General features: G+C 39.5%; 2 protein-coding genes across 8 annotated transcripts in view; both read left to right on the top strand.

Annotated features, from left to right (window-relative positions):
- The window catches only part of LOC311289364 (uncharacterized protein), a 38862-nt gene extending 29242 nt beyond the window's left edge, over positions 1-9620 (top strand). For 2 of the 3 annotated variants that reach the window (XM_084407316.1, XM_084407315.1), the window contains exons 2-6: positions 6013-6248; positions 6439-6511; positions 6594-6684; positions 7506-7615; positions 8710-9620. In XM_084407316.1, coding sequence (XP_084263442.1) covers positions 6013-6248; positions 6439-6511; positions 6594-6684; positions 7506-7615; positions 8710-9041 — 842 coding nt within the window. In that variant the 3' untranslated portion in view covers positions 9042-9620. Of the gene's footprint in view, positions 1-4601; positions 4840-6012; positions 6249-6438; positions 6512-6593; positions 6685-7505; positions 7616-8709 lie in introns of those variants that run through there. The other variant, XM_084407314.1, reaches the window with a different exon arrangement.
- Positions 9621-16257: 6637 nt separating this feature from the next.
- kcnc2 (potassium voltage-gated channel, Shaw-related subfamily, member 2) overlaps positions 16258-26568 on the top strand; it is a 63374-nt gene continuing 53063 nt past the window's right edge. For 2 of the 5 annotated variants that reach the window (XM_084407308.1, XM_084407309.1), the window contains exon 1: positions 16310-17137. In XM_084407308.1, the coding sequence (XP_084263434.1) occupies positions 16583-17137 (555 nt within the window). In that variant the 5' untranslated portion in view covers positions 16310-16582. Of the gene's footprint in view, positions 17138-26568 lie in introns of all 5 variants that reach the window. The other 3 variants (XM_084407310.1, XM_084407312.1, XM_084407311.1) reach the window with 2 other exon arrangements.

Raw genomic sequence — 26568 nt, forward strand, 5'->3', positions numbered from 1 at the left:
TGCTGTTCTAGCAGTATACGGTCTTTTTATAAAACAATATATCTCAAAGTTAAATATAAACAGGTCACATCCATTCACTTAACTTCACACAATTTTGAGAATAAAAAATAAAAAAGCACATTTTTACTAAAAAATTGTGTGTCATAGACTAAATAAATTAGGGCGTTTTACATGATTTATTCAGGTAGATTCCATGAATTAAATCAAGCTTTAACTACTCAAAAATATTATGTGTAATATTGTTACCATAATTTTTTTAAGTAAATAGCAGTAACATTTTTTACAGTGTAAGATGGCTATTCTGACTTTCTTCTGATGTTATCTGTGGGGGAATGTCATTAGGTAAGGCTTGTTCGCAAAAAAAAAAAAAAAAAAAATAGAAAGCAACTGGAGGCAAGATTGTGCAATCAATTCTTAAGGTCAATATAAGTCTTTTTGTGGCAAGTGACCCAGGTAAGTGTGGCAAGTGACTTCAAATTTATCGTGTTTATGCATGGGTTACCCTACTGAATGGACATGAATGTGTTAGTTATTTGGCCCCTGTTTTTTCTACTTGTGACTTTATGGTTTCTTGGCCATAAGTCAATTAGGCCTAGTGTTGAGCTCATTTGCATATTTAAAATAGATTTTTCAAAGAAACTTGTAGAACAAAAATGTTACTTTTCATGTATACTTTCTCTGTGTGAGGTTTGATTATGATAGGAGTAAAGGAAAAAATAAGTCCATTAGGGTGTATTTTGGGTATTAGTATATTGCTCAACTCACAGTTTTGTTGTTAGGCGATGGTGAGATAACAGGAGCACTAACCCAAATTCTTTGAGGTTCAACTGGCCTGGGGGACCTGTTAAACTCGCATAGTCAGATTCCAAACCATTCTTGTTGTCACATTGCAGATCTAAAAGAGTATTACATACACAGCCAATATGAAACATGAAGAAACTGAGTCCCTTTCTAGGTTTGTGATCCGTTTCCACAAAGCCTGGAATGAAGGAGGACGGTGATCATGCCATGCTTTTTATATTTACCTGCCTAAACTATATGATAGGCTCAAATGCGCAGCTCAACCGCATTACTACGAATGATTTGACTGTTCATGACTTCTGCGAACGTGTAAGAGACCTCGAGTCAGTTGGAGGTTTTAAGGGTAACTCTCGCCAAAATGCAACCTATAGGGTCTTTTCGTGAATCTACCCGAGGCAAACTTTGGTTTAAAAGCTTAATTAGAATAGAAACCCCACTTTCAAGTTTGACCGTATTTTCATTTTTCGGTCAAATTGCCTTTTGGAGTGCTTGGTGCACGTCTATGATAGCATTTTTTAAATACTAAGAAGGCTCAACACATCATGAAGCTTTATGGAAGTGTCACCAGGGGCTCTACACATGAACTCCAGCATTGAGAACATTGTTTGTGTGCACAGAGTTTACTAAAATGAACTCACTGAACCTGTGTCCGCCGGCATTTTACAGTCAAAAACAATCGATTTTTCTTTTTAGTGAATGCAGCACAATCACGAACATAAATGAACTTTAAAGGCGATTTTCTCAATATATCGATTATTTTGCACCCTCAAATTCCAGATTTTCAAATAGTCAAAATTGTCATATCCTAACAAACCATAGATCAATGGAAAGCTTATTTATTCAGCTTTCATGTGATGTATAAATCTCAATTTCAAAAAGTGACTGGTTTTGTGGTCCAGGGTCACATATATCAAGCCTCGGCAGTTTTTGTAATCAGTTTGAATTTATTTTCTTTTTATAATAAACACAAATGCAAAGGTAAATAAAACTTCATTATTAAAGTGTAAAATACAATAATCATGCTTTAAGTCAGAGGTGTAGTCAGCCCTGGGCTTCTAGGTGTTGGGGGTTTAATGACGCATCAGTTACGGTATACTCCTGTTGTTAAATAATTACTCCTGTTGTCTCCCCCTTCAGGAAACAGCTCATAACACTACACGTTTAACCACATTCTCCCCTTTTTGTGAGATTACTTATTTACATACTTACTTATTGTGATGTGCATTATTTTGCTATACTATAAATAGCTTTTAGCAACTGTAACCAGTTCTCACTCTGGCTGGAACATTTTTGCCGTCTACAAAGCAAGATTTCAGGCTCTCTAGCTTTCTCCCATGTCTCAACCACTTGCTTTGTGTCATTCGTGTTTATTTCACTATGTTATGACCATATATACGAAGCTAGAAATACCCAGCTGTTTCCAATTCTACTTTCTTTGTACAACTTTGTTCCTTTAAATGTGCCTTTACTTGCTAAATCACCAAAGGTCCATGGCCCAAATTCAGTGCCTACTACCATACAGTTGTAAGGACCACCCATTGGCCCAACGACGGAATCCGATGGTGGGCGAAGGAATAATGTGTGTATGTCTTTTCAGCACTCCAGTGAAGTTCACTTACTTTATTAGAATTTAGTTTCAATATTACTTTAGCTCCACGCTTAATCTGACTCCAATTTCAAATGATAATCAAATTTAGATCGTGTTTCTGATTAGAAGATAATCATAAATATTGATTATGAATTCATTTAGATCTTTGATTATTCTGAGCATCTCATAATTTCAAATATTCATTCATTAAGGACCCAGTGTCACTTTGAGACGTCACGTCGCGAATGTGCGCTCACGATCACAAACTAGCCAGTCCTGAAATAGTCAGAGGGTGCAGTGCAACTATTTTACCCTAAGCGGCCGCTCACTGCTGACCTGTAGGTGTCATTTTTGTAATAATTGCAGCGTACAACATGCTAAGTCAGGGAATAGTCCGAAATCGGAAGGTCTTCCTAAGATGTGCCCCCTTGGTCCATTCGTAGTGCCTTCAGTTTGATCTATCCTGGACAGAGATTTGCGGAAACACCAGACTGCACTTTAATCTACTGGAAATAATGATTTCTGAAAAATGCAGAATGAATCAAGATGTAACATTTATTTGTCAGGTAAAAATGTATCATGCCAATTACACAAGTAAATGATTAAAAGCCAATTCAGAAATAATAAATACATGACATAATTTACTCAAAGATGACTCCAAAAGTAGGCAATGTATTCCTGACAGAGACACACAGTGGTGTGAAACAGCACTGTATGGGGGTGCTCCTGGTAAAGGGGCTTGCTTTAAACAATTTAACCGATCATATTGATAGAGCGTGACATGTTAGTCATGATGATTCTATTTGGATGTGTCTGGCTTTATAAAGCCTGTTGTATTCTTCTGTTGGGTCGAGGTTCTCTGAGTATTGCTCGAGAACTCCCGGCCGTTTGAATAAACCATCTGAGGGACATTTACTGAAGTCTGTCTCTTTTGTTATTTATGCTGTGCAGCAAAGAAGTTAGGATAAGGGACTCGTCGATGGAAGACGCAAAGAGCTACAGTTTTATTTATTAAGTGTCGATTTGTAGACTTAGGATTTAGGAAAAAATCCATTACACAGTGCTTCACCTGGGCTTCCCCCTAATATAGTCCCAAGTCAATTTCTGCCTAGGAAATCGCCTAGTGTTAATCTGCATCACTATTTGTACTCGTTGTGAATACGCAGGCCACAAGAATTAAATAGGTGTTTTTTTGTTTTTTTTGTAGCACTTTTACTCTCGACATGCTAGCTGGCAACAAAGTATTCCATTCATTAAGCTAAGCTAAGCTAGCGCCGACCCTGTCAAACTAAAACAATGCATGCACTGAGACAAAAGGGGAGAGATAAGGAAGAAGAAAAGTTTGGACAGGGCTATGTCCTGTGCTCTGTCTTTGCTATCTTCTGTCCAGGGTGCATTTTATGGCTTTATTGCAGGGTGAGTTTTTGTTTTAGCAGGAAAATCAGTCCTTACACAGTACACAGTAGGCCTATATACCAGCAAGTTACTTTGTTTATTGTCTTCCAGATATTCATTGCATTTAATCCACTGTAACCCAGACCATAAACAGTCATGTGCTCGCCTGAAGCTTTAGAAGCTTTTCTTTATCTTATTCATAGTTTTATTGTTTTCTTGTCACATCGTTTTTTTTATAGCAAGGATCAAACGAATTTTATATCAGAGGAAAGTTTCTGTCAACTATCCTAACTTGTATTATTCTTTTCAGCTCTTTTAATGGTAAACCTTTTTTACCTATAGTCACTTTGCAAGTAGCATTTTTTAGATTTTCAGTTTGTTAAATAAATGAAATTAATGTTTTTAATTTCGCAGCTATTATCGCATCTTACATGCAACTTTTATTAGTAGGCTATCAACAGCTGTACTGGCATTTCCATATCTCAATAGCCTACTTTATGTAAAGTAATTTCAGTTAATCATAATTCAAACTTTTTCTTTGGTTTACTAAATATCCTAAAATCTATTATATTTCATATAAAATACAGTATAAAAATCATCATGTCTATGGAGAGTCCCCATAAAACATGAAAACACAATGTGTGTGTGTGTGTTTCATTCTCTTCACATGACATCATGTCAGAGAGATACGGGATACTTTGAATATCAGAGCAAGTTTTATGGAGGTGGTAATCAGATTCTAACACCGAGTAAAGCTGTAATTCCACGCCAGTCCTGTAGAGGTCAGTGGTAGCGCTCTCGCGCTTTTCCTCTCGTTACACACTCACACACAAACAGAAGAAGAGATTCTGTCAACAGTGTGGGGATTGGTGAATCACTATTCTCGTGTATGTAACTGATCAGCATTAGTTCCCATTCAGAGATGGTGTTGTCGTCCTCGCAGCAGCTCGTGATGGCGTTCACCGCAGTGCTGCTGGTGTTCGTGTTGTTTCCTCGCATGTTCAGCGGCAGCGCCAGAGACGCTCAGTCCTTCGACCCGCGGATCAGCAGGAGAGGTGCGCGCACGAGCACGAGCACGAGCACACCTGTGTTTGTTTACTCTCTTTATTGTGGCCTTTTGACGGTCTTTGCTGATTTGCTGCAAATTTTACTACGTCTCTGGTTTGTGAAGTTTGTATTAACACCCTTAGTTTACTCCAAAAAAAAAAAAAAATGTTTCTTGTTATTGTATCTATATTTTATTTCATTTAGTCGATATCTAATATCATTTTCATGTTAAAAATGATTTGAGTAAAAGTGCAGAGGAAGCGGTCAATTACATTTGTCCATATTTGCATTCATACATGCTTAAAATTGTATCTAAATATGTTATAAATGTTTACGTACATTCTGTACTTTATAACGATAAAATACATTTGCTTAACTTTTATTTTTAGATATTTATATTTTGTCTCGTGCACCCAGCAAACAAATCACAATGTTTATTATAATTATTATATTCAAAAATGTTTTTAGTGAAAGTGCAGAGCAAGCTGTCATTTGCTTTTATCCATATTTGCTTTTATCCATATGCTTTCATTGATATTTTACATATTTATATATGAATTAAGCATGTTTACATGCGTCCTGTGCCTTAAAATCCTAAAACAGTTTTCTTTTTAGATATTTATATTTTGTTCCAGTGCTCAAATATCCTAATGTTTAATGTCATTTTCATGTTCAAAATTATTTTAGTAAAAGTGCAGAGGAAGCTGTCATTTGCATTTATCCATATTTACATTCAAACGTGCTAAACTTGTATCTAAATGTTATATATGTTTATGTACATTCTGTACTTTAAAACCATAAAATACATTTGAGAAACTTTTATTTTATTTTTAGATATTTTATATCTTGTCCCAGTTATCAAATCCTAATGTTTAATATCATTTTCATGTTAAATTTTTCTTTTTTAATTAAAAGTGTAATTTGCTTTTATGCATATTTGCTTTTAAAGATGCTAAACTTATATGTAAATATTACATGTTTGCATACATTCTGGAAACATAACATAACATACACTTGTGAAACTTCATTTTCATTTATATTTTATATTTTGTGTTTTGCACCAAGCAATCAAACCCCAATGTTTGATATAATTTGCATGTTCACACAATACTTTTTAGATTGTCTCTCTGGAGAATCTGATGTATATTTTGGGGATTGTGGGTCTGTGTGTTGTTCTGCAGGTCCTGGTTCCGGTGTGGGTCCTGGTAGCGGGAAAAGTCAGCAGCAGTTCCACAAGAACGCAGCGCCTCAGATGTCCCAGAGCACGGAGAACATGCATCAGATGAAGAAACTCATGGAGCAGGAGATGAAAAGCGACAAATACAAATCCAACAGCAACAATAAGGGCTACGTCTTCACTCTCATGCCCATCTACGCCATCGCAGTCGGGCTCTTTGCCGCTTATAAGTTTCTAAAGGTGGTGACTTTTTTGTTGTTGTTATGCAAAATACAGTAATGTTTCCTCTGAAATCACGAAAGGTCAAGGAAATGATGGGCACAATGCATAAAAGATGAATGTTCCTAAAAATAGGCTTCGTTATAGAGGCCAAAACAACATCCATTCTTCTGGGTTGCAGTTTGAGAGGTTTGTGTTTTTGTGTTCGCAGATAAAGTCTGCGAGTGATTCTGAAGCACAAAAAGCCAAAGCGGCTCGAGGAGTGAAGAAGTCAGAGGAGACGGGTCTGTGTGCATGAATGAAATTTGCGTTTCTAATATCTCACCGTTTATTTCATATACTCATATATATACCATTTATTTCCAGAGAATCAGCTGAATGAGCTGGAGCAGAGGTTGGCTCAGACCGAGAAGATGCTCAACTCCATACTGACCCAGCTGGACCCGCTTACAAACTGGTGAGAGTTATTTATTGTGAAAGTAAACATGATCACACTGATTCAGATCTGCGTTGGCGGAGAGAGCCGTTGTCATGTATAGGTTTGAAACAGCTTCACAAACAGTCTTTCCAACCACACAGTATCATTATTTCTGTGTTACAATAATTCAGATTGTCACAGAAGTGCTGAGATAAAAGTTGATAGTTCTGATATAAACACTGTGTACAGAAGCGAGCAAAACAGAGTAAAACACCTTTTGAAAGTAGCTTGAAACACTTCAAATAAAGATTGTATCAATTACACCGTTACACCAGTAGGTGGCGACAAGCGACTGTTCAAAATGAATTTGTCATTGAATCGTTCATTCAAGAGATTTGTTCAAAAACACTGATTCATCCAGTGATGAAAGAAGTCATTGAATCAGTTATTGAATTAAATAACATTTTTCATTTAAAATATGTTTAAATAGACTGCAGCAATGAACATTTAGTCAGAACCTCTAGTAAATGACATGTTATTTTGTTTAGTTGTCAATTCAGAATTGTGGAACTTGTGAAAATTGTCATTCTCAATTCATCCGTAGTCGTGCAGCTCTAGCTAACCCATGTTGAAACCCCTTCGCTTTAAATAAATGTGATATATTGAGTCCTGGAAGAATGTACTTGGTTAAACCACGTTCGCAGACATTTGTTTTTGGTTATGCACAAACAAACAGAGCGGGGTTTGCGGCATTCAAATGGAAACGTGCTTGCACGCTCATAGCGACCGGTTGGTCGTTCGGTTTCATCCGTGTGGGCTTGTTTTTCCACCTGCTGTTTATTCTTTCTGTTGTGCTGCAGTGTGAAGTCTGTTGCCATGGAGCAGAAGAACGAGATAATGTCGCAGCTGCAGTGCATTCGCCAGCTAATGAAGAAGAGAGGCATGGAGTTTCCAAACATCAGGATAGAAGGTAAACACGTCTGCTCCCGTGTACAAACCCACACAATTAACATATATACACACACACACACACACACGTGCGCTTCACAGGACAACGCCAATGTGTTAAATGTCTCACTACTGGTCAACAACATTGCATGTAACACAGCAAGTGTCACATACAGTTAAATATATTATAGGCCTTTGAAAACTCCCATGGCCAAATGAGCTGATAAATTAATGAAGGAATTATTTACCACTCAAACTCAATAACATAATGCATCTGATTAAAAAATTACACTTTTGAGTACAAAATGTTCTAATGTTTTGTTTTATTTAAATCAGCTACTCAAATTCTTATGCAATAAATGTATCTATTATTTATAAAAAAAATTATCTTAATTTTAATGAGTAAATCTGTTTTTGCATTACAGTACTGGGAATGGGATTTTATTGATCTGTATTTATAAAATATTTCTAAAATGTATAAATCAAATTGTTCTATTATTTTGCTCAATTAAAAAAAAAAAAATCTTAATTGGACGCATGTGTAAATCTTTTATATGTAGGTTTACATTCATGTCAGTGAGTAAGTGTTAGTATATCTCAATGTATAGTGCAAATGCAAATTCTAGTTATGCATAACTAATGCAGACGACCACAATCAATGAAGCAGGTCTTTGAAAATAATATATACCGTAAGCAAATTATTTGGGATAAACAAATAAACGGCCAACTGTAGGTCATGCTGCCATTCCTGTCAGTCGAGTTGAGCAGTGAAGATCATGATGTGTTATTAAATCATGTTAAATATGTGATTATGTGCATGTTGGAATCTTAAGTTTCAAGTTTAGTTAATTTATAAAGCACATTTAAACACAGCCACGAGACTGACCAAAGTGCTGTACAAGACATCTAAATATACACATTTAAGATAATACACACAAATGTAATATAATATACACATTTAAGAGGAATGTGTAAAAAAAGGAGATTTATAGTGATGCCAGACAGTGTTTTGCTTTATATAATGCCATGACATCCACATATTAAAGTGTGATGTAAGCGCTGCTTCTGGTTTGTTGTGCCGTTGGGTGACGCGAATCACTTGGTTATTTCTTTTAGAGCCGACATGTGAACGCAATCTAGACAGACTCATCGAGACTCTGACTTCAGCCGAAGCTCTTCCAGAAACCCGTCTGGAATCACAAACACACGATGAAGCGCAGCCTCTCGATCACCGAGCGCTCAGACCTGATCCTGAGGTAGAGGAAGATGAGGATGAGGATGAGGAGAGCAAACGCGCAGCGGGAGAGGAAGACGTGGGTAGCGAGAGTGACTCTAGCATGCCCTCCCTCGAGGACTCGGGCGACATCAGCGTAGACGACGTCACCGTCACTCAGAAACTTCCGGAAGATCTGACTGGAGGATTACGAAGACGCAACAGGCTCGAGTAACTGTGGCGATAATCAAACAGAAATCTATTTATATATTTAATTATTGAATTCCTCATGATGAAGCGAACACTACTCATTGGTTCGACGTCTACATCTACATATTTCACTGACATGAATCAAAATCCACCCTGTTTACTTTCTTAATACACTACCATTTAAAAGCCAAGGCTGCTTTTATGTGTTACAGTAAAAACAGTAATGTTGTGAATTATTGTTACAATTTACAAGAGATGTTTTCCGTCTGAATATGTTGTTAAATATAATTTATTCCTGTGATCAAAGCTGAATTTTCAGCATCGTTCACGTGACATCGTGTCACATGATCCTTCAGAAATCATTCTAATTATGATGATTTGATGCTCAAGAAACATTTCTGATTATTATCAATGTTGAAAACAGTTGTGCCGCTTCATATTTTTTGTGGAAACTGATACATTTTCTTCAGGATTCTTTTGATGGCTAGAAAGTTCTAAAGAACCGTATTTATTTTAAGTGTAAATATTTTGTAACCATATAAAAACCTTTACTGTCGATTTAATGTGTCCTTGCTGAATAAAAGTGTTTTTTTTGTAAATTTGTAAAAAAAAAAAAAAAAAAAATTAAATTCCCAAACTTATGTCTAGTAGTGCATAACTGTTTTCACAAAAATATAAAGCAGCTCAACTGTTTTCAACATTAATAATAATAAATGTTTCTTGAGCATCAAATCATCATATTAGAATGATTTCTGAAGGATCATGTGACACTAAAGACTGGAGTAATGATGCTGAAAAATTAATTAAATTTTAAAATATATTCACACAGAAAAAGTTATTTTATATTGTAATAATATTTCACATTCAAAAAAAAAAAAAAAAATCCAAACTTTTGAACATTAGTGTACATGTTTTTAGTCTGTAAATGATTCATAAATGTTATTCCAGATAAGAAAATGTTTGTCTTCATAATCTGCTCAGCCTCTGAAGTGACTTTCCTTTAGCTGACATCATCGAGGCCGTGTGGGCGGGGAAAAAAATGTCAGCCAATAGCCAAAATGAAGGTGTGTGAATATGAATGTTTCCTTTTAACTTGTTGACAGGTGTTTGCTGTATCTTCAGTCATGTATATGTCAGTACGCACCTGCATTCGCTTCATCTCCCTCTGTGATTCGGTGAGGTCAGGTCAAACCACTGCGGCGTATCCAAGGCAGCTAGTGATGTGTTCCTGTTTCATTTGCATGTTTTCCATGGCCTGCGGAGGTTTTACACAGCTGCATGTTTTTGGTATGACAATCATGTGTTCTGAAGCTATCAGGCGCGAGGACTGCAAACGAGACGTTTTCTAAAAGAGTTATTAAATCTGAGTTATTTTTTTTTTTGCTGAGCAACTTTACAGCTTTGAGCTTTCTTTTTTAAAGCTTGAATCAAATACCAAACACTAAATGTGATCATACACTACTAGATTAGATGTTTCATACGTGGTTAAGAAGTTACATATATTTTAGTTACAGATTTCCCATGTTTTAATATGTTTTCATAATTTTGCCACTTTTTTTTTTTTTTTTTTCTCGTTGTTGAGGATAACGAAATAATTTTTCTTAGGGAAAAAATATGAAAGTTCCAAAGTAGGGCTGAAATCAAAACGTTTACAAAACATGCAACTGGTCCTATTAGAAAATTATTTTCATAATTTTGTTGCATGGACTTTGAATGATGTGATTTTGCATCTGGAGATCGTCGGATGTGAACGGCATGCAATAAGACACCACACTCCCTGTGCTCATTATTGTTTTTGCTGTGTGTGTGTGTTATGCTGATTGATATAAGCAACTGTTGAAAGCCTTAAATAAACTCCAAATATAAAATGTGTTGTGCTGGTGTTTATTATGGCACTTTATATTACATTTTTGGGGGTTTATTAGTCTGATCAGATTGTGTTTTATTTTTTATGTAGTAACAGTTTTGTCTTCTTCCATGTGTTTAGACACACCTGTTTATCTGCTCATTAATGCAAATATCTAATCAGCCAATCAGGTTGATGCATGAAAGTAAGATGTTCAGTTGTTAAGAAATATGGCTCTGTGCTTTGAGTTTGAACCGCTGATCTTCTGGGATCTTCTCACACCGCGGTCTCTGGAGTTTATAGCCGATGGTGTGAGAAAACAGCGAGGTGTAACATGGATGGAGTTCGGCAGCTGAGATCTTCTCATTACCGTCAGGTAAGACCAGCAAACTCATCAAAACTGATGTCACCTGGTCTGATGTAACTCAGTATCTGTTTTTACATGTAGATGGTATGGGTCAGACTTTGGCATAAACAACATCAATCCATCTTGTATGCATCAATCCATATTATTCAGCCATTCATTGATCCTGTGATGCATTTTGCACACAATAGTTATGCATATCTGGCAGCCGTGGTGCACAAGTCATGTTTACAATGAGCACTATTAAGGAAGTCTCATTTAAGAATATATTTCTAAATGTTTTCTTCATCAAATGCTTGGAAATTAGATGAAAACAACTTGCTTTGATTCCAGTTTTTTTTTTTTTTTTTACTGCAAACCAGTCTGTGTATTGAACTGTGATTGGCCGCTTTATGTGTCATTAAGACGGTCTCTTCCTGTCTAAGTGGGCGGGTCTTGTCCAGAATACGTTGCAAAGTGGACCAGACTTGAACTTGTCTGCTAAAAAGTGATAGCCAACTAGTCTAGGTGCTAACTAGGAATAGCATTAGCATAAAATGAGCTTTAAAGGCATCTACACTTCTTAGTTGCTGTAAGACCAAATATCTTTCTTTAGTTTATGTGCATAACATCAAACCACGAACTACTCCTGAAGAGTGCAGTTCCTCGTGCGAGCAACAGAGGACGCTACAGTGTAATACATCAAATCATTTCCCTCGTCTTTCCAGACCCAGCGAATCTAATCCCTAAACACTAGTAATATATAACTTGTTTAATGTCACAGAGCGCGTGTTGTGTTTTCATTTAAGTCTGGCTGGCAGCTCAAACATGACATGTTGAATTCATGTGAATTAAAGACCGAGAGAGAGGGATAAATGCTGTGAGATTTCACCTTCCAGACTGAGTCCACAGGGGCTGGACGTCCCAGAATAATCTGCTTCCATCAATTAGAGCCGCTTCTCTCCCATCAACCTTAATCAATGCGTTTACACACCTAATGGGATGTGCTAACCACATTTGCCCTCGTACCTGGTCCTGTCTCTTTCTGGGAATAGACTTTTAATTAATATGGGGAGTTTAATGAGACCCGAGACGGTTTTTCATTATAAGATCTCTTCTGATATGTGATTGTTGCTAGAATTATTAATTTCTCAGCTGGTTTTGCTTCAGGAGACTGGTGAGCAAACATTGTATCAACGTTCTTTACTGTATAAAGGTAAACAATGGATTAGATACTTACATTAACCAGCAGATGAACAGGTGTGTCTAAAAACATGGAGTGCATATGAAAGAAGAAAAACTGTTTCTGCAGAAAAATAAAAGAACACAAGCTGTTAATTTAGAGACTAATAAACCCAGAAATGTAATACAAAGTGCAACAATAAACACCAGCACAACACATTTTTAAATGAATAAAATAAATGTAGGCTAATGTGTTTTGTTTCAATAATATTTATTCTTTAATGTTTTATTCTTTAATATTTAGGTTTTGCCATCTGGTAGGACGAAGGGACATGTGTTGTACACACACACACACACACACACACACACACACACACACACACACACACACACACACACACACACACACACACACACACACACACACACACACACACACACACTCATATATACACACATATATATATACACACAGGCACACACATTCAGCTTCTTGTTAATGAAAATATATCTAATCAGCCAATCACATGGCAGCAACTTAATGCATGTAGGCATAGACATGGTCAAGACGTTCTGATAAAGTTCAAACTGAGCATCAGAATGAGGAAGAAAGCTGATGTAAGTGACTCTGAACATGGCATGGTTGTTGGTGACAAACGGGCTGGTCTGAGTATTGCAGAAACTGCTGATCTACTGGGATTTTCATGCACATTCATCTTTAGGAATTACAGAGGATGAAAAAGAGAAAATAACCAGTGAGCGGCAGTTCTGAAATGGCCAGGGAGTGTGTCTATATATTGTTTATAATAGTATTTTCAGACATCATCTCTTTTATTATGTACTTCATCTGCGCTGATTTTTTAATTTATTGTACCCCCCAAAAATGCTCTATATCTTCAGATTTCTCATTAATTTCCTATGCTGGTCGTTTTTGACCTGAAGATATTGAGTTGGACCTTTTCCAATCATGTTCATATTGTTTTGTGTGGTTTTAAATAGCAAGTTTTCGTATAATTCCGATGAGATGAAACATTTCAAAATTTCACAGCATAAAATTCTTCCGTCTAAAATGAACAAAATTGTGCATCACTGTTTTTTCCTTTTATCCAGAAGCCATCAGAACAGACCCGCGATCATCGAGATCTAGACCTACAGTCTAAAATAGCCACAGACAGTAGTAGGAGGATGTATCGCATGACTAACCTACAGCTAAATCAAGGTCAGTTTGGGATATGTGAGCTCTGCGCCAAAACCGTGTGGTGCATCAGTGACCAAAATATGATGCATTTGTGGACGTCTGAAAAGAAAAGCTTATGCACCTTGGTATCATTTTGCTGTGGACTGTACAGTGAAACTACTCATTATTTGTAGTGTTTTATAAGACGAGCAACTTTCTTTCCTGTTTATTTCAGGTTCAGTACCCAGTTCCAAGACCTATATAAACTATGCACAAAATATAAAATGTCCATAGGGAAAGTGTTCAGTTCAGTTTTATTCTCAGAGGAAGCTTCCACATTCGTTTGTGTTGCCAAACCAGCTCACGACACGTTAATTTTAGCTCTGTTATGCATTAGAGGAAAAAAAAACATGAAGCAGTGTTGTATATGACTTCTGAAGTTGCAAAGAAATGTGGGATAAAGGTAGTTTTAAGATTTCTTTTAGTGGTTATAGCAGCCTCCCTGTGGCTTTATGAATTATCAATGTCAAACCAGTCTTGATACTATTTTTAATTTTGTATTTGCAAACAGGATTAAGACGCTGGTGTGTGGGAATGCATGTGTCTTTAGACATGCAAACATGTTCTGCTCAGTGTGACTGCTGCTATCTTTGCTCTGGGGTTTGTGGCACAGCTGAAGCCGGTCTGTTTTTACGCACAGTGTGAATGTTTTCGTAGAAATTGAAAGATGAGAAGCCGTTTTGAGACTAAGGCCAAAAATCCAGCAGTATATGGAGGCCCAAAACCTGCGGAAATTAATAATAAATAAATAAATAAATGAGAGTTTCTCTTATTTCCATGTTGCACATGGAAAAGTAAAAGTAAATAAATAAATATGGAAATAAATACGTGTGAGAAATAAAAATAAAAATAAATGAATGCATAAATAAATATAAAAATAAATGAAAGAATAAATAGTAAAGAAAAGTTAAATCCATTTATCCAGAGGTCTAGCCCATCCATCCCTTCGTCCGTCCGTCCATTCGTCTGTCTTGGTCCATCTTTCCATCCATCCAAATGTCTTGCCCGCCCATCCAGTCTCCCTTCCATCCGCCCATCCTTCCATTCATCCGCCCTTCCTTCCATCCTTCCATCCATCCATCCATCCTTCCACCCGATCATCCATCCATCCATCCATTCACCCGCCCATCCACCCGCCCATCCACCCGCCCATCCATCCATCCATCCGTCCATCCATCCGTCCATCCACCCGCCCATCCACCCGACCATCCACCCGACCATCCACCCATCCATCCATCCTTCCACCCGACCATCCATCCTTCCATTCATCCACCCATCCTTCCACCCGCCCATCCATCCATCCATCCGACCATCCATCCTTCCATTCATCCGCCCATCCTTCCACCCGACCATCCATCCGCCCATTCATCCGCCCATTCATCCGCCCATCCATTCATCCGCCCATTCATCCGCCCATCCATTCATCCGCCCATCCTTCCACCCGCCCATCCATCCATCCATCCATCCATCCATCCATCCATCCATCCACCCGACCATCCATCCTTCCATTCATCCGACCATCCATCCTTCCATTCATCCGCCCATCCGTCGACCCGCCTATCCATCCATCCATCCATCCATCCATCCATCCATCCATCCATCCATCCATCCATCCACCCGACCATCCATCCTTCCATTCATCCACCCGACCATCCATCCTTCCATTCATCCGCCCATCCTTCCACCCGCCTATCCATCCATCCATCCATCCATCCATCCACCCGACCATCCATCCTTCCATTCATCCGCCCATCCGTCCATCCGCCTATCCATCCATCCATCCATCCATCCATCCACCCGACCATCCATCCTTCCATTCATCCGCCCATCCTTCCACCTGCCTATCCATCCATCCATCCATCCATCCACCCGACCATCCATCCATCCATCCACCCGACCATCCATCCTTCCATCCATCCATCCATCCATCCATCCATCCACCCGACCATCCATCCATCCATCCACCCGACCATCCATCCATCTATCCGCCAATAAATAATTTTGGGGTTTGAATGTACAAACTTTCAGATTTTCAACCGGTAGAACACAGCTCCCGCTTGTGAGAGAATCAGTGGCTATTTTCTGTTTGTGGGAAAGACCAGTGGATACTGTAATGAGTGCATGTGAGTCAGAGATGATGAATCACTCCATTAGGCTCAGTCCAGCGGCGATTCGCTCTCTGCCCTAGAGAACGGAAACTCTGTTTTGCACACTTTAGAAAACACCATCCACCTTTAAATTGTTAAATGGATGCTTCTACTTTCCAGTATTACTCACTTAGAGTAGATCTACTTTTTTAATAGTGTATATGCAATGCCCCTAATGTTCACGACACACGTTCACCGATTTTTATGGTAAACAAATAGGTTACGGTTTCTTTGTTGCTTACATGAATAAAATGTATTTTATTAAAATATTCCGTCAATGAAAGTACAGGTACATTAATAAACTTTAATTGAATACATTTGTATGTGACAATAAATGCGGTAAAGTAAACTGAACTCATTCAAGCCTATAAAGTGTTAAAAATATTCAGAATCTAATTTGAACATCTCGAGCTGGTGTGACAACCATCATATGACATCATATTTATATGAATAGGCTATATTTATGCCGAATGCCACTGAAGAGAAAGGGTGTGTCCTTGAGAGAGAAAGAGAGAGAGAGAGAGAGATTGTTGCTCTCAGGTGATGATAGGTCGATAGAAGGAAGAGCTCTCGCGCCGTGTCTTTCACCTGTCTGCGCGCTCAGGGCTGGTCTGAGGCGCGCGCTCATTCCCCTCAGAGACGCGCTCGGGAGCGTGAGTGAGTTCTCCTCTCGCGCGCCAGGAAAAAAGCGAAGCCTTCGGTTCGACACTTCAGTTCAATGAGGCTGTTCGTGAACTATTGGAGTACTCAAGCATCGCCACAGCATCGTAGAGTAACGTTACTCCCCTCGCGTCATGTCTCACTTTGAGAGATGGGCAAGTTCGACGAGCACGAGAGGGTAATCCTCAACGTCGGGGGCACGAGGCACGAAACTTACCGGACCACGTTGAAGACCCTGCCGGGCACGCGTCTGGCCCTGCTCGCCTCCGAGTCGGACCTCGAGTCGGTTTTGGACCAGCTGCAACAAGTCCCGGGGTTCATCGAGTACAACGCGCGCAGCAACGAGTACTTCTTCGACCGGCACCCGGGTGTCTTCGCCTACGTGCTCAACTACTACCGGACCGGGAAGCTGCACTGCCCGGCGGACGTGTGCGGACCGCTGTTCGAGGAGGAGCTGTCCTTCTGGGGCATCGATGAGACGGACGTGGAGCCGTGCTGCTGGATGACCTACCGACAGCACCGGGATGCTGAAGAGGCGCTGGATGTGTTCGAGATGAACGTGGACAACGACGAGGACGACGAGTACGGCAAGCGACTGGGCATCGAGGATGTGGTGTCCGCAGACGGCACCGTCAGCAGGTGGAGGAAGTGGCAGCCGGTCATCTGGAACCTGTTCGAGGACCCGTACTCCTCTAGAGCCGCCCGGGTAAGAGCGCATGCAGCGCGGAGTCTCCAAACGGTTGCGCGCGCGCGACTCTCTTCCAGTGCTTAAATAGAACATCCAAACAACGTCTAAACTCAGGCATGCGTGAAGATAAGTCTGTTTTGCGTTTAAGTTCTCATGCATGCTTCTAAACATGTGCGTAATGTGTGCTGGAAACGTGTCAGGATAGGGACGAGAGCGTGTCCTGGTCACCTAAAACTGTTTAAAACCTGTTACAATTCCAACAAACTTAGTAAAGACATCACAACTCGTGCTCGTAAGCGCTCGTGCATGAATCGTAATGGTCAGATACACGTTGGAGAGGCAGGTGTCACATATTAATAACTCTAAAATCTAGACAAAGCAAACAAATCACAGACCATGCATGCCTGCGTGAAGATTTGTGTTTTTAAGCGCCCGTGCCTATTCATCTGAACGCGCGTAATCTCCAGATTTACATTGGTAACAGGTGTCAGTCACATATCTGTGATGAAAGCGCGTCCTTTAAATCTCAGCATTAGATTGTCCAGGACGTAAAACTTCTCAAGTGCAGGCATTTTCTCCTCTGTTAAAACACTCTTGGTTAAATTTGGCCTGATTAAGGGAGAGAAAATAATCACAGCCCTCCCACACTTACGTGACACAACCCAGAACCATAACGGAGCTTCTTTTTCGTTAGTCGGCATTTGAAATAGTCTTAATTAAACGATGAGTTGGAGGAGGCTGGTAATGTCAGTGGGAAAGAAAAATATTAATTATTGAGATTATTGCAGGCAAATTCAGATGCACTGCAGAGATCAGGCAGATACAGTTTTAAAGATCTTTTCCTTTCCTACTTTGTTTTCTGAGTAAATGTCTTAACTTATTTTGCTCTGATTATATGCATGGTAATGCATCTACTAGTGTTTTAGTTTAAAATCCTCAGATTGGTGTTTACTCACCTATAAGGATACATTTTTTTCTTCTTCCAGTTTTTACCTTATATCAGTTGTTTAATTGAAAGTTTACTTTATTTAGAGAAACAAATTTACTTCAAATGATTACAATGAGAGAAATTGTTTTAGACTGATGTTCACATTAATGGTCACCCTAACCCATATTATGTCATTTTCATGATATTATTGGCTGTCAAATTGGAAGTTTGGTTGTAAACTGGGAGTTTAACTTTGTTCTCAATGAGTGTTTAAATATGTGCAAATTTCTTCTAACAGAGACCTGTTATTAGCAGGACACATTTCCCAGAATTCACCTTGCAGTTTGTAGTTTGCATCATTGTGCTCCCATGATGTCTTCTGCCTCTTTTAATCCATCTGTTAATGTAGCGGAGGCTGTGATCATGTTGACGTGTGTGTGTTTTAATGCCGAGTGTGCCGTTGACGGTCTGTGGAAATGGGTTAGTTGGTCGGGATTGAATTTTGCAGAGATGGACCAAAGAAGGAGGCGAGGTGCTCATCAGAGCTGTTGATCAAATCAATAATTAATTGTTTCTGTAGACAAGTAATTTCAGGCTTTGTCTGCTCTCTCAATTTTTAATGAGAAGTAACCGTGACCTTGACAAACTGACTAAGATTAAAGGGATTGTTCATCCAAAATTGAAAATACTTAAACTACTCATTCTCGCGTGTTACGCAGCACGTTTGAGCTTCAGCAAGAACCAATGAGGTTTATTCTTGTGTTACGCAGCACGTTTGAGCTTCTGCGAGAACCAATGAGGTTCATTCTGGTGTTACGCAGCACGTTTGGGCTTCTGTGAGAACCAATGAGGTTCATTCTCATGTTACGCAGCACGTTTGGGCTTCTGCGAGAACCAATGAGGTTCATTCTGGTGTTACGCAGCACGTTTGGGCTTCTGTGAGAACCAATGAGGTTCATTCTCATGTTACGCAGCACGTTTGGGCTTCTGCGAGAACCAATGAGGTTCATTCTCGTGTTACGCAGCACGTTTGGGCTTCTGTGAGAACCAATGAGGTTCATTCTCGTGTTACGCAGCACGTTTGGGATTCTGCGAGAACCAATGAGGTTCATTCTCGTGTTACGCAGCACGTTTGGGCTTCAGTGAGAACCAATGAGGTTCATTCTCGTGTTACGCGTGCTGCTTCAGCAAGAACCAATGAGGTTCATTCTCGTGTTACGCAACACGTTTGGGCTTCTGTGAGAACCAATGAGGTTCATTCTCGTGTTACGCAGCACGTTTGGGCTTCAGTGAGAACCAATGAGGTTCATTCTCGTGTTACGCGTGCTGCTTCAGCAAGAACCAATGAGGTTCATTCTGGTGTTACGCAGCACGTTTGGGCTTCTGTGAGAACCAATGAGGTTCATTCTCATGTTACGCAGCACGTTTGGGCTTCTGCGAGAACCAATGAGGTTCATTCTGGTGTTACGCAGCACGTTTGGGCTTCTGCGAGAACCAATGAGGTTCATTCTCGTGTTACGCAGCACGTTTGGGCTTCTGTGAGAACCAATGAGGTTCATTCTCGTGTTACGCAGCACGTTTGGGATTCTGCGAGAACCAATGAGGTTCATTCTCGTGTTACGCAGCACGTTTGGGCTTCAGTGAGAACCAATGAGGTTCATTCTCGTGTTACGCGTGCTGCTTCAGCAAGAACCAATGAGGTTCATTCTCGTGTTACGCAACACGTTTGAGCTTCAACAAGAACCAATGAGGTTCATTCTCGTGTTACGCAGCGTGTTTGAGCTTCAGCGAGAACCAATGAGGTTCATTCTCGTGTTACACAACACGTTTGGGCTTCTGCGAGAACCAATGATGTTCATTCTTGTTACGCAGCACATTTGGGCTTCTGCGAGAGCCAATGAGGTTCATTCTTGTTACGCAGCACGTTTGGGCTTCTGCGAGAGCCAATGAGGTTCATTCTCATGTTATGCAACACGTTTGGGCTTCTGCGAGAACCAATGAGGTTCATTCTCGTGTTACACAACACGTTTGGGCTTCTGCGAGAACCAATGAGGTTCATTCTTGTTACGCAGCACGTTTGGGCTTCTGCGAGAGCCAATGAGGTTCATTCTCGTGTTATGCAACACGTTTGAGCTTCAGCGAGAACCAATGAGGTTCATCCTCATGTTACGCAGCGTGTTTGAGCTTCAGCGAGAGCCAATGAGGTTCATTCTCGTGTTATGCAACACGTTTGGGCTTCTGCGAGAACCAATGAGGTTCATTCTCATGTTATGCAGCACGTTTGAGCTTCTGCGAGAACCAATGAGGTTCATTCTCGTGTTACACAACACGTTTGGGCTTCTGCGAGAACCAATGAGGTTCATTCTTGTTACGCAGCACGTTTGAGCTTCCGCAAGAGGTTTGTTCTCACGCGTCAAGCAGTTTCGGGTGAGCTTTTGTTCATGTTCGCTGATTAATGTTTATATGTGAATAAAAGCCTAAATTAAATCTGTTCATCATATAAAGCAATCACGTCTCTACAGAAAATTGACAAATGCTCAATTCATAGGGATTAGTTTTACAATCTCTTTATGAACGTTTTGAAGCGTCAAAGTGGTAGTTGCGTCGCTGTCAATGGAGGGACAGAAAGCTCTCAGATTTCATCAAAAAATATCTTTATTTGTGTTCCGAAGATGAACGAAAGTCTTACGGGTTTGGAAGGACATGAGGGTGAATAATTAATGACAGAATTTTCATTTTTGGGTGAACTATCCCTTTAAGATTCTTGTGCTTTGTTCTCAATGAGCGTTTAAATTTCTTCTAACAGAGACCTGTTATTAGCAGGACATATTTCCCAGAATTCACCTCGCAGTTTCTAGTTTGCATCATTGTGCTCCCATGATGTCTTCTGCCTCTTTTAATCCATCTGTTAATGTAGCGGAGGCTGCGATCATGTTGACGTGTGTGTGTGTTTTGATGCCGAGCGTGCCGTTGCCACTTAAGAGGTTAACACTGGCGCACGTCTGAAGATGCTGCGCCGAGACCGTTTCCATGGTGACCTTATCGCTCATCGGCCGCCCATGTTCATTCAGAGCAGCGATTGATTTCAGGAATTCAGTCAAGCACAAACCTGCCTTTAAACACAGTGTGCGTCTGCTCGTATCCTCTGGCACTGTTTGAAATGAGTGCGTGTGTGACATATTGTTTGTGTGGATGATTCATGCACTGGGAAAAATAACACGGTCATACAGATTATGTGTATTTATGTGGGCACAGATGAGCCGAATGCTGATGCCGGCAGCTTAAACTTTGTTGTCAGTCATTTTCTTTAGATCACTCGCTGAGTGCTGATTATCTCGTTGAGTTTAGCGTGTGCTGAGGCAGTGGGCGTTTTTTCGTGGGATGTTAGTGTCCGTGTTGTTCGATTACAGTAATGAAACATGGATCTTTTAAGGAACATTTCACCCACAAATAAGGTTCCAAAACTTATTTTGAAGAACAATGATGACATTAAGAACAAGCTTTGAGTTGTTGTTGATGATGATTATGTCATTAAACTGTAAATTGTTGCTTAGCTCAGTTTTTTTTTTTTTTTTTAAGCATGAACAGCATTTGCTACCCATTTTTGAGCCATAATGTGACGCATGTCTGAGTGAAACATAATAATTAATGATAAAATGTAGCGTGAGTCTTAAAGGAACAGTTCACCCAAAAATAAGGTTCCAAAATGTAATATGTTTTGGAGTTGATGATAATGATGATGAAGTTATTGTGTAACCTAAAACAAGTCTCTAAATTTTACCATAATATGATGCACGTCTGAATAACTAACAAGAATATGTAGTGTGAGTCTTAAAGGAACAGTTCGCCAAAAATGATGAAGATATCAACACAAAAGAAGATATTTTGAGGCTCTTTGGTGTCCAAACATCACTGAATCCTATTGACTTTGACAAAACACTGACAATATCCTCTTTTGTATTCAACGGACGAAAGGAATGACATGAGAGTAAATGACAAAATTGGACGTTGAGGCATTTAAACCATGTTCAGCCTCTAAAACATCTCCATGAATGTCAAATAAGTGCTGCTTTTTCATTGTTTACTATCATTGCTGTCACACTTGTTGCATTTAAATGAGTATCAGTTGCCTGTGGCTGCTTTCTGATTGCATAGTGCTTGTGTTCATGCACTGAGACAAACATGCATGCATGTACATGCAACATATTGACCAGTGTTTTTTAGTCCAAAGTCCAACATTAGCATCTTCCTTGAAGTGCACCGTTTATAGGCTCTGTGTGTCATTTTAGTGCGAGACAGTAATTACAGATCTGTCTTTCTCGCTGCTGACGGGAGGACACTGCGAGCCACTGTTGGTGTAAAATGCGAGAGAGAAAGATGTGTGGAGAAATTAAACCGAATGCAGGGTGCCATGTTAAACAAGCTGTCGCTCGACGCCGATGTTTTGGTTTTGTGTACTGTGGACGAGAGTGGGTTTGGCTTTCATGTTCAGCTCGTTTGAATCTCACACACATGCATTAGTGTGCTCATTTCGGCCAGGACTGTCTTTTGTGCTGTGATAATTGCATAGGCTTTTTCCCGTGTCTGCACAAACTGCTTTCAAGTCCTCCGCTGAGCCGGTCCACGGCTTCAAACGCCCCGCTGGAGAGAGTAACACAGGCTTAATGAAGCCATTCAGACCACCGAGGCCAATTTCACACACACACACACACACACACACACACACACACGCGCGCGCGCGCGCTGCTTTCACTAATCGCTGATTAAATAGCAAATCAAACTTTTGTACAGATGTTGTGTGTACACACACAGACACACACACACACACACTCCAACTTGTCGCAAAAAGCATCAAGACACACTTCGCCTACGTTTCTCTTTAGATGACACTGAAAACGAAGCCGCTCTACTGATCTTTAACTAATGGAGGAAAACTTTCAAGACGTGCTTTGACAGCATTTCAGCGCGCGAGTGTTTAATAGTGTTTAATGTTTTGAAAGAATGAGGTAGGAACGAGTGCAAAATATTATCACGGTTCGAGCAATTTTGTTGGCATTCAGCTGAAATAACTATGATAATGATTTTTTGCACGCTCTATACAGCATTTTTGCATTAACCATGTGTCTTTGTGTATAGTATATACATTAGTAAACCCTCCACAATCCATGCAATTATGGTGTAGCAAAAACTCTACGTTGACATTTCTACTCTCGCACCTTTATATACCACTATCACACTTCATAAATAATGAATCATTTAGCCGTTTTCAATGGACGCGTTCTCTTGTCAGATATCACTGTACGGACCACATGCTGTCAAATTTTCTTTTTTTGGGGGGGGATCAAGAGACGTTTTTCTGATGTCTGCATTTCCATCCGTTCAGATGAGATCGAATACTGTACAAACTTTTCTCATCCCGACATCTCTCATCTTTAAACATGTCCTCTTTGCCTGCTGTCATTGTCAACTCTTCTCACACATGCATGTAACTTTTGCTTTAGTTTATTCTTCAAATAAGGAGTAAAAATAGAGCACTACATCATGCTCATGGGAGGTTATAGAGAGGTCATTCTCATACTTTTGCAGCAATAACGGGTACAAGAAAGACTTTGAGCAGGAAAGAGCGTGTGCTTTACTTCAGGTGTACAAATAGTTAGTTTGAAGCTAAAATGGGATGCTGTCTTCATCAAGCACACACACACACACACACTGTGTTTTGATTTCAAGGGCAGCGTGTGCCCGACTCAAAACTCAATAGGGATGTGAAACTCACACTCCAGTGTCTCCACGTTTAGTGTGTCTCTCATTGGCCTTTTCTCGTAATTCTTTTTTAAAATATGGATTATTATCAATCTCCTCTGTTTTTCTCTGGTAGCTCTGATTGTCAGTAAGCTTTTGAGGTTTTTGTAAGGTTTTGGATAGTAATGACTCTAGTGTTACTACATCCTTCTAAGGGAACTACTAATTATTTGGTTAGTAGATAGTAGTATTCATAAGTGAAGATCATGGGAACACACTAATGACTCAAGTGTTACCAAATCCATCGGAAGTAACACCTTAACCTCAAAAGCTTACAATGACTTACAATATCAGGTAGTTATCATGATGTTCACTTTACAATACCGATCCAAATAATTAGTTATTCCTTTGGTAATACTTGAGTCATTACTAGTGGGTTGCCATTACCGTATTTAATTATTTTGAACTTAATTATACATGAAGAGTTCAGATGCAAAAGCCTCTAAGTGCCATCTGAAATTTTCTTCATTTTTATCAAGCTCGTATATTTAAGTTCAGTAATTTCACTTAAATGGCAATGAAATTACTGAACTTAAATATACGAGCTTCATAAAAATTATCATAAAAATTTCAGATGGCACTTAGAGGCTTTTGCATCTGAACTCTTTACATTTTGAACCTGTATATAGTAGTTCTTAGTTCTCTGGGAGGTATGAAAAAAATGTAGTTACTGAATAGCTAATAATGAACTACCTCATTCAACAAGTGCTGTTACTTACTAATTCGTTTCTTGTTAGTTAATAGTTGTTACTAGAGTGTTAATATTGCGTTACTCGTTTGTTCCTGTGTTCTTATTCGGTTACCTTTCATCTTTTCTCCCTTGTTTCCTCTTCTGTCCTGTTCTGTTTCTCCTTTTTTTCCTTTTCTTTCTCATGTTTTCGGACTGTGTGTGTGTCCTCTCTGCTGGCTTCTGGATCATAACGTTTCTTCCTCGGCGTCTTGAAACTCCAAACTTGGACCAAACCGATCCAGTCACCGGGAGCTCGACGTCTTATCCGATTGACCCGCGTGTCCTTTTCCATCAGATGCAGAATCGATGCAGCTTTGCCTGTAAACGGCTCGTCTTTCTCCCAGAAAGCTGTGAAACCACAGCAATCGGATTTCTATTTCACATTCCTCCACAAAACATTCACCTTCAAGACCGTCTCCAGCGTCCTGCTCCTTTTACGAACGTGAAACTTTACTTGGTGTCACTCGGAGAGCGTAATTGGAAAATATTAGCTTGTGTAGTGCAAGGTTAAATGGTTTAGACGCTCAAGCTGTCACACCTCTAACTCATACGGTTCAGTTTACATGTAGCGGCGGTGTTAAGCGCTGACATTTAAGGCTCTTCACTCTCTGTTGGTGTGTAAATATACTCCATTAAGTGAAGGCCTCTTCACTGTGCTACTGTACGCCGGCAGCCGCAATTATCCTGTTGAGTTGAGTTGAGTTGAGTTGAGTTGAGTTGCGCCGGGCTGCTAGTCCAGGTTTAACTATTAGGAGTCACTTCAGCCGAGCGGGAACGATCTCCTCGTCTGAATGGCTCTCGAAAGCCACGAGAGGAAGCCCGTCTCGCTCTCTAGTGCATCTATTACTGTCAGACTAAATTAAGACACACAGTTGAACTAGATTGAGTTTGTGAAATCAAGATAAATCTGAGCACTTGGTGTTGTCGTAAATGCAATTTGCAACCAGTGAGTTAAACACACCGTAAAAAAATGATTTCTCAAATAAAACGAAGATTATTGGCATACGTTTGACAAGAAAACACTAGTTTTTCTATTGCAGAATTTCACGTTTAATTCAATGTTACTTGTTGTTTCTTTGAAATTTGTAAAAAATTTACTGGCAATTTCAGAGTGAATTTATTTTTTATTTTTCTCGAAACTTCATACTTTGTGGAATTGATCGGATAATGAAAAATGTCTCTAGATGTAAATGGTTTGAGTTGAGCGGCTGAAAAGAGATTGGCGACTTCAGCTGAAAAGGAAAGTTGTTTCCGAAGTTCATTAAAAAATAAATGGTTTAGGATTTACTTTGAAACAATTTTCACTCCGAAATTGCTAGGAAATTTGACCAATAATGGCAAAGAAATAGCAAGTAACACATTGAATTAAACATTAAATTCAGTAGAAAAACTAAACTTGTATTTTCTTGTAAAACATACTCTTTCATTTACAATTTAGAGACATAACTACTGAACCTTTAAGTATGTAAATGAGCTCTGTTGTGATTGGCTGAACTGGCCAGGGTGACTGTGGATATGCAAATGAGGGTGGTCATATATATATATATTAATGAGCTCATTACCAAGATGGTTTAGGAAACAAGATGATTCAGTAAACCGTTGCGGAAGCTTTGTAAACGTTAGTCTCGTCACATTAGCCCCTTTAAATCTTATATTATGCAACTTTTTATAAACAACAAGAGACCTTTACAGTCAACAGTATGATTATGATGATCTTTTCTATATGGTTTACCGTGAAGCTTTTCATCGCTGCATGTCAGATGACATTTTCAACTCGCTGCTGTTGAGTAATAATAATAATTACAGTCATTTGCCGAGGAAATGAACGTATAGTAGAGCTGCATGCATAAGTGCAGTTGAGTAATAATGAGTCTAGACTGTGATTTTTGCTCTCTCTCTCTCTCTCTCTCTCTCTCTCTCTCTCTCTCTCTCTCTCTCTCTCTCTCTCTCTCTCTCTCTCTCTCTCTCTCTCTCTCTCTCTCTCTCTCTCTC

The sequence above is a fragment of the Rutilus rutilus genome (genome assembly GCF_951802725.1).
Source record: "Rutilus rutilus genome assembly, chromosome: 4".
NCBI classification, from domain to species: domain Eukaryota; kingdom Metazoa; phylum Chordata; class Actinopteri; order Cypriniformes; family Leuciscidae; genus Rutilus; species Rutilus rutilus.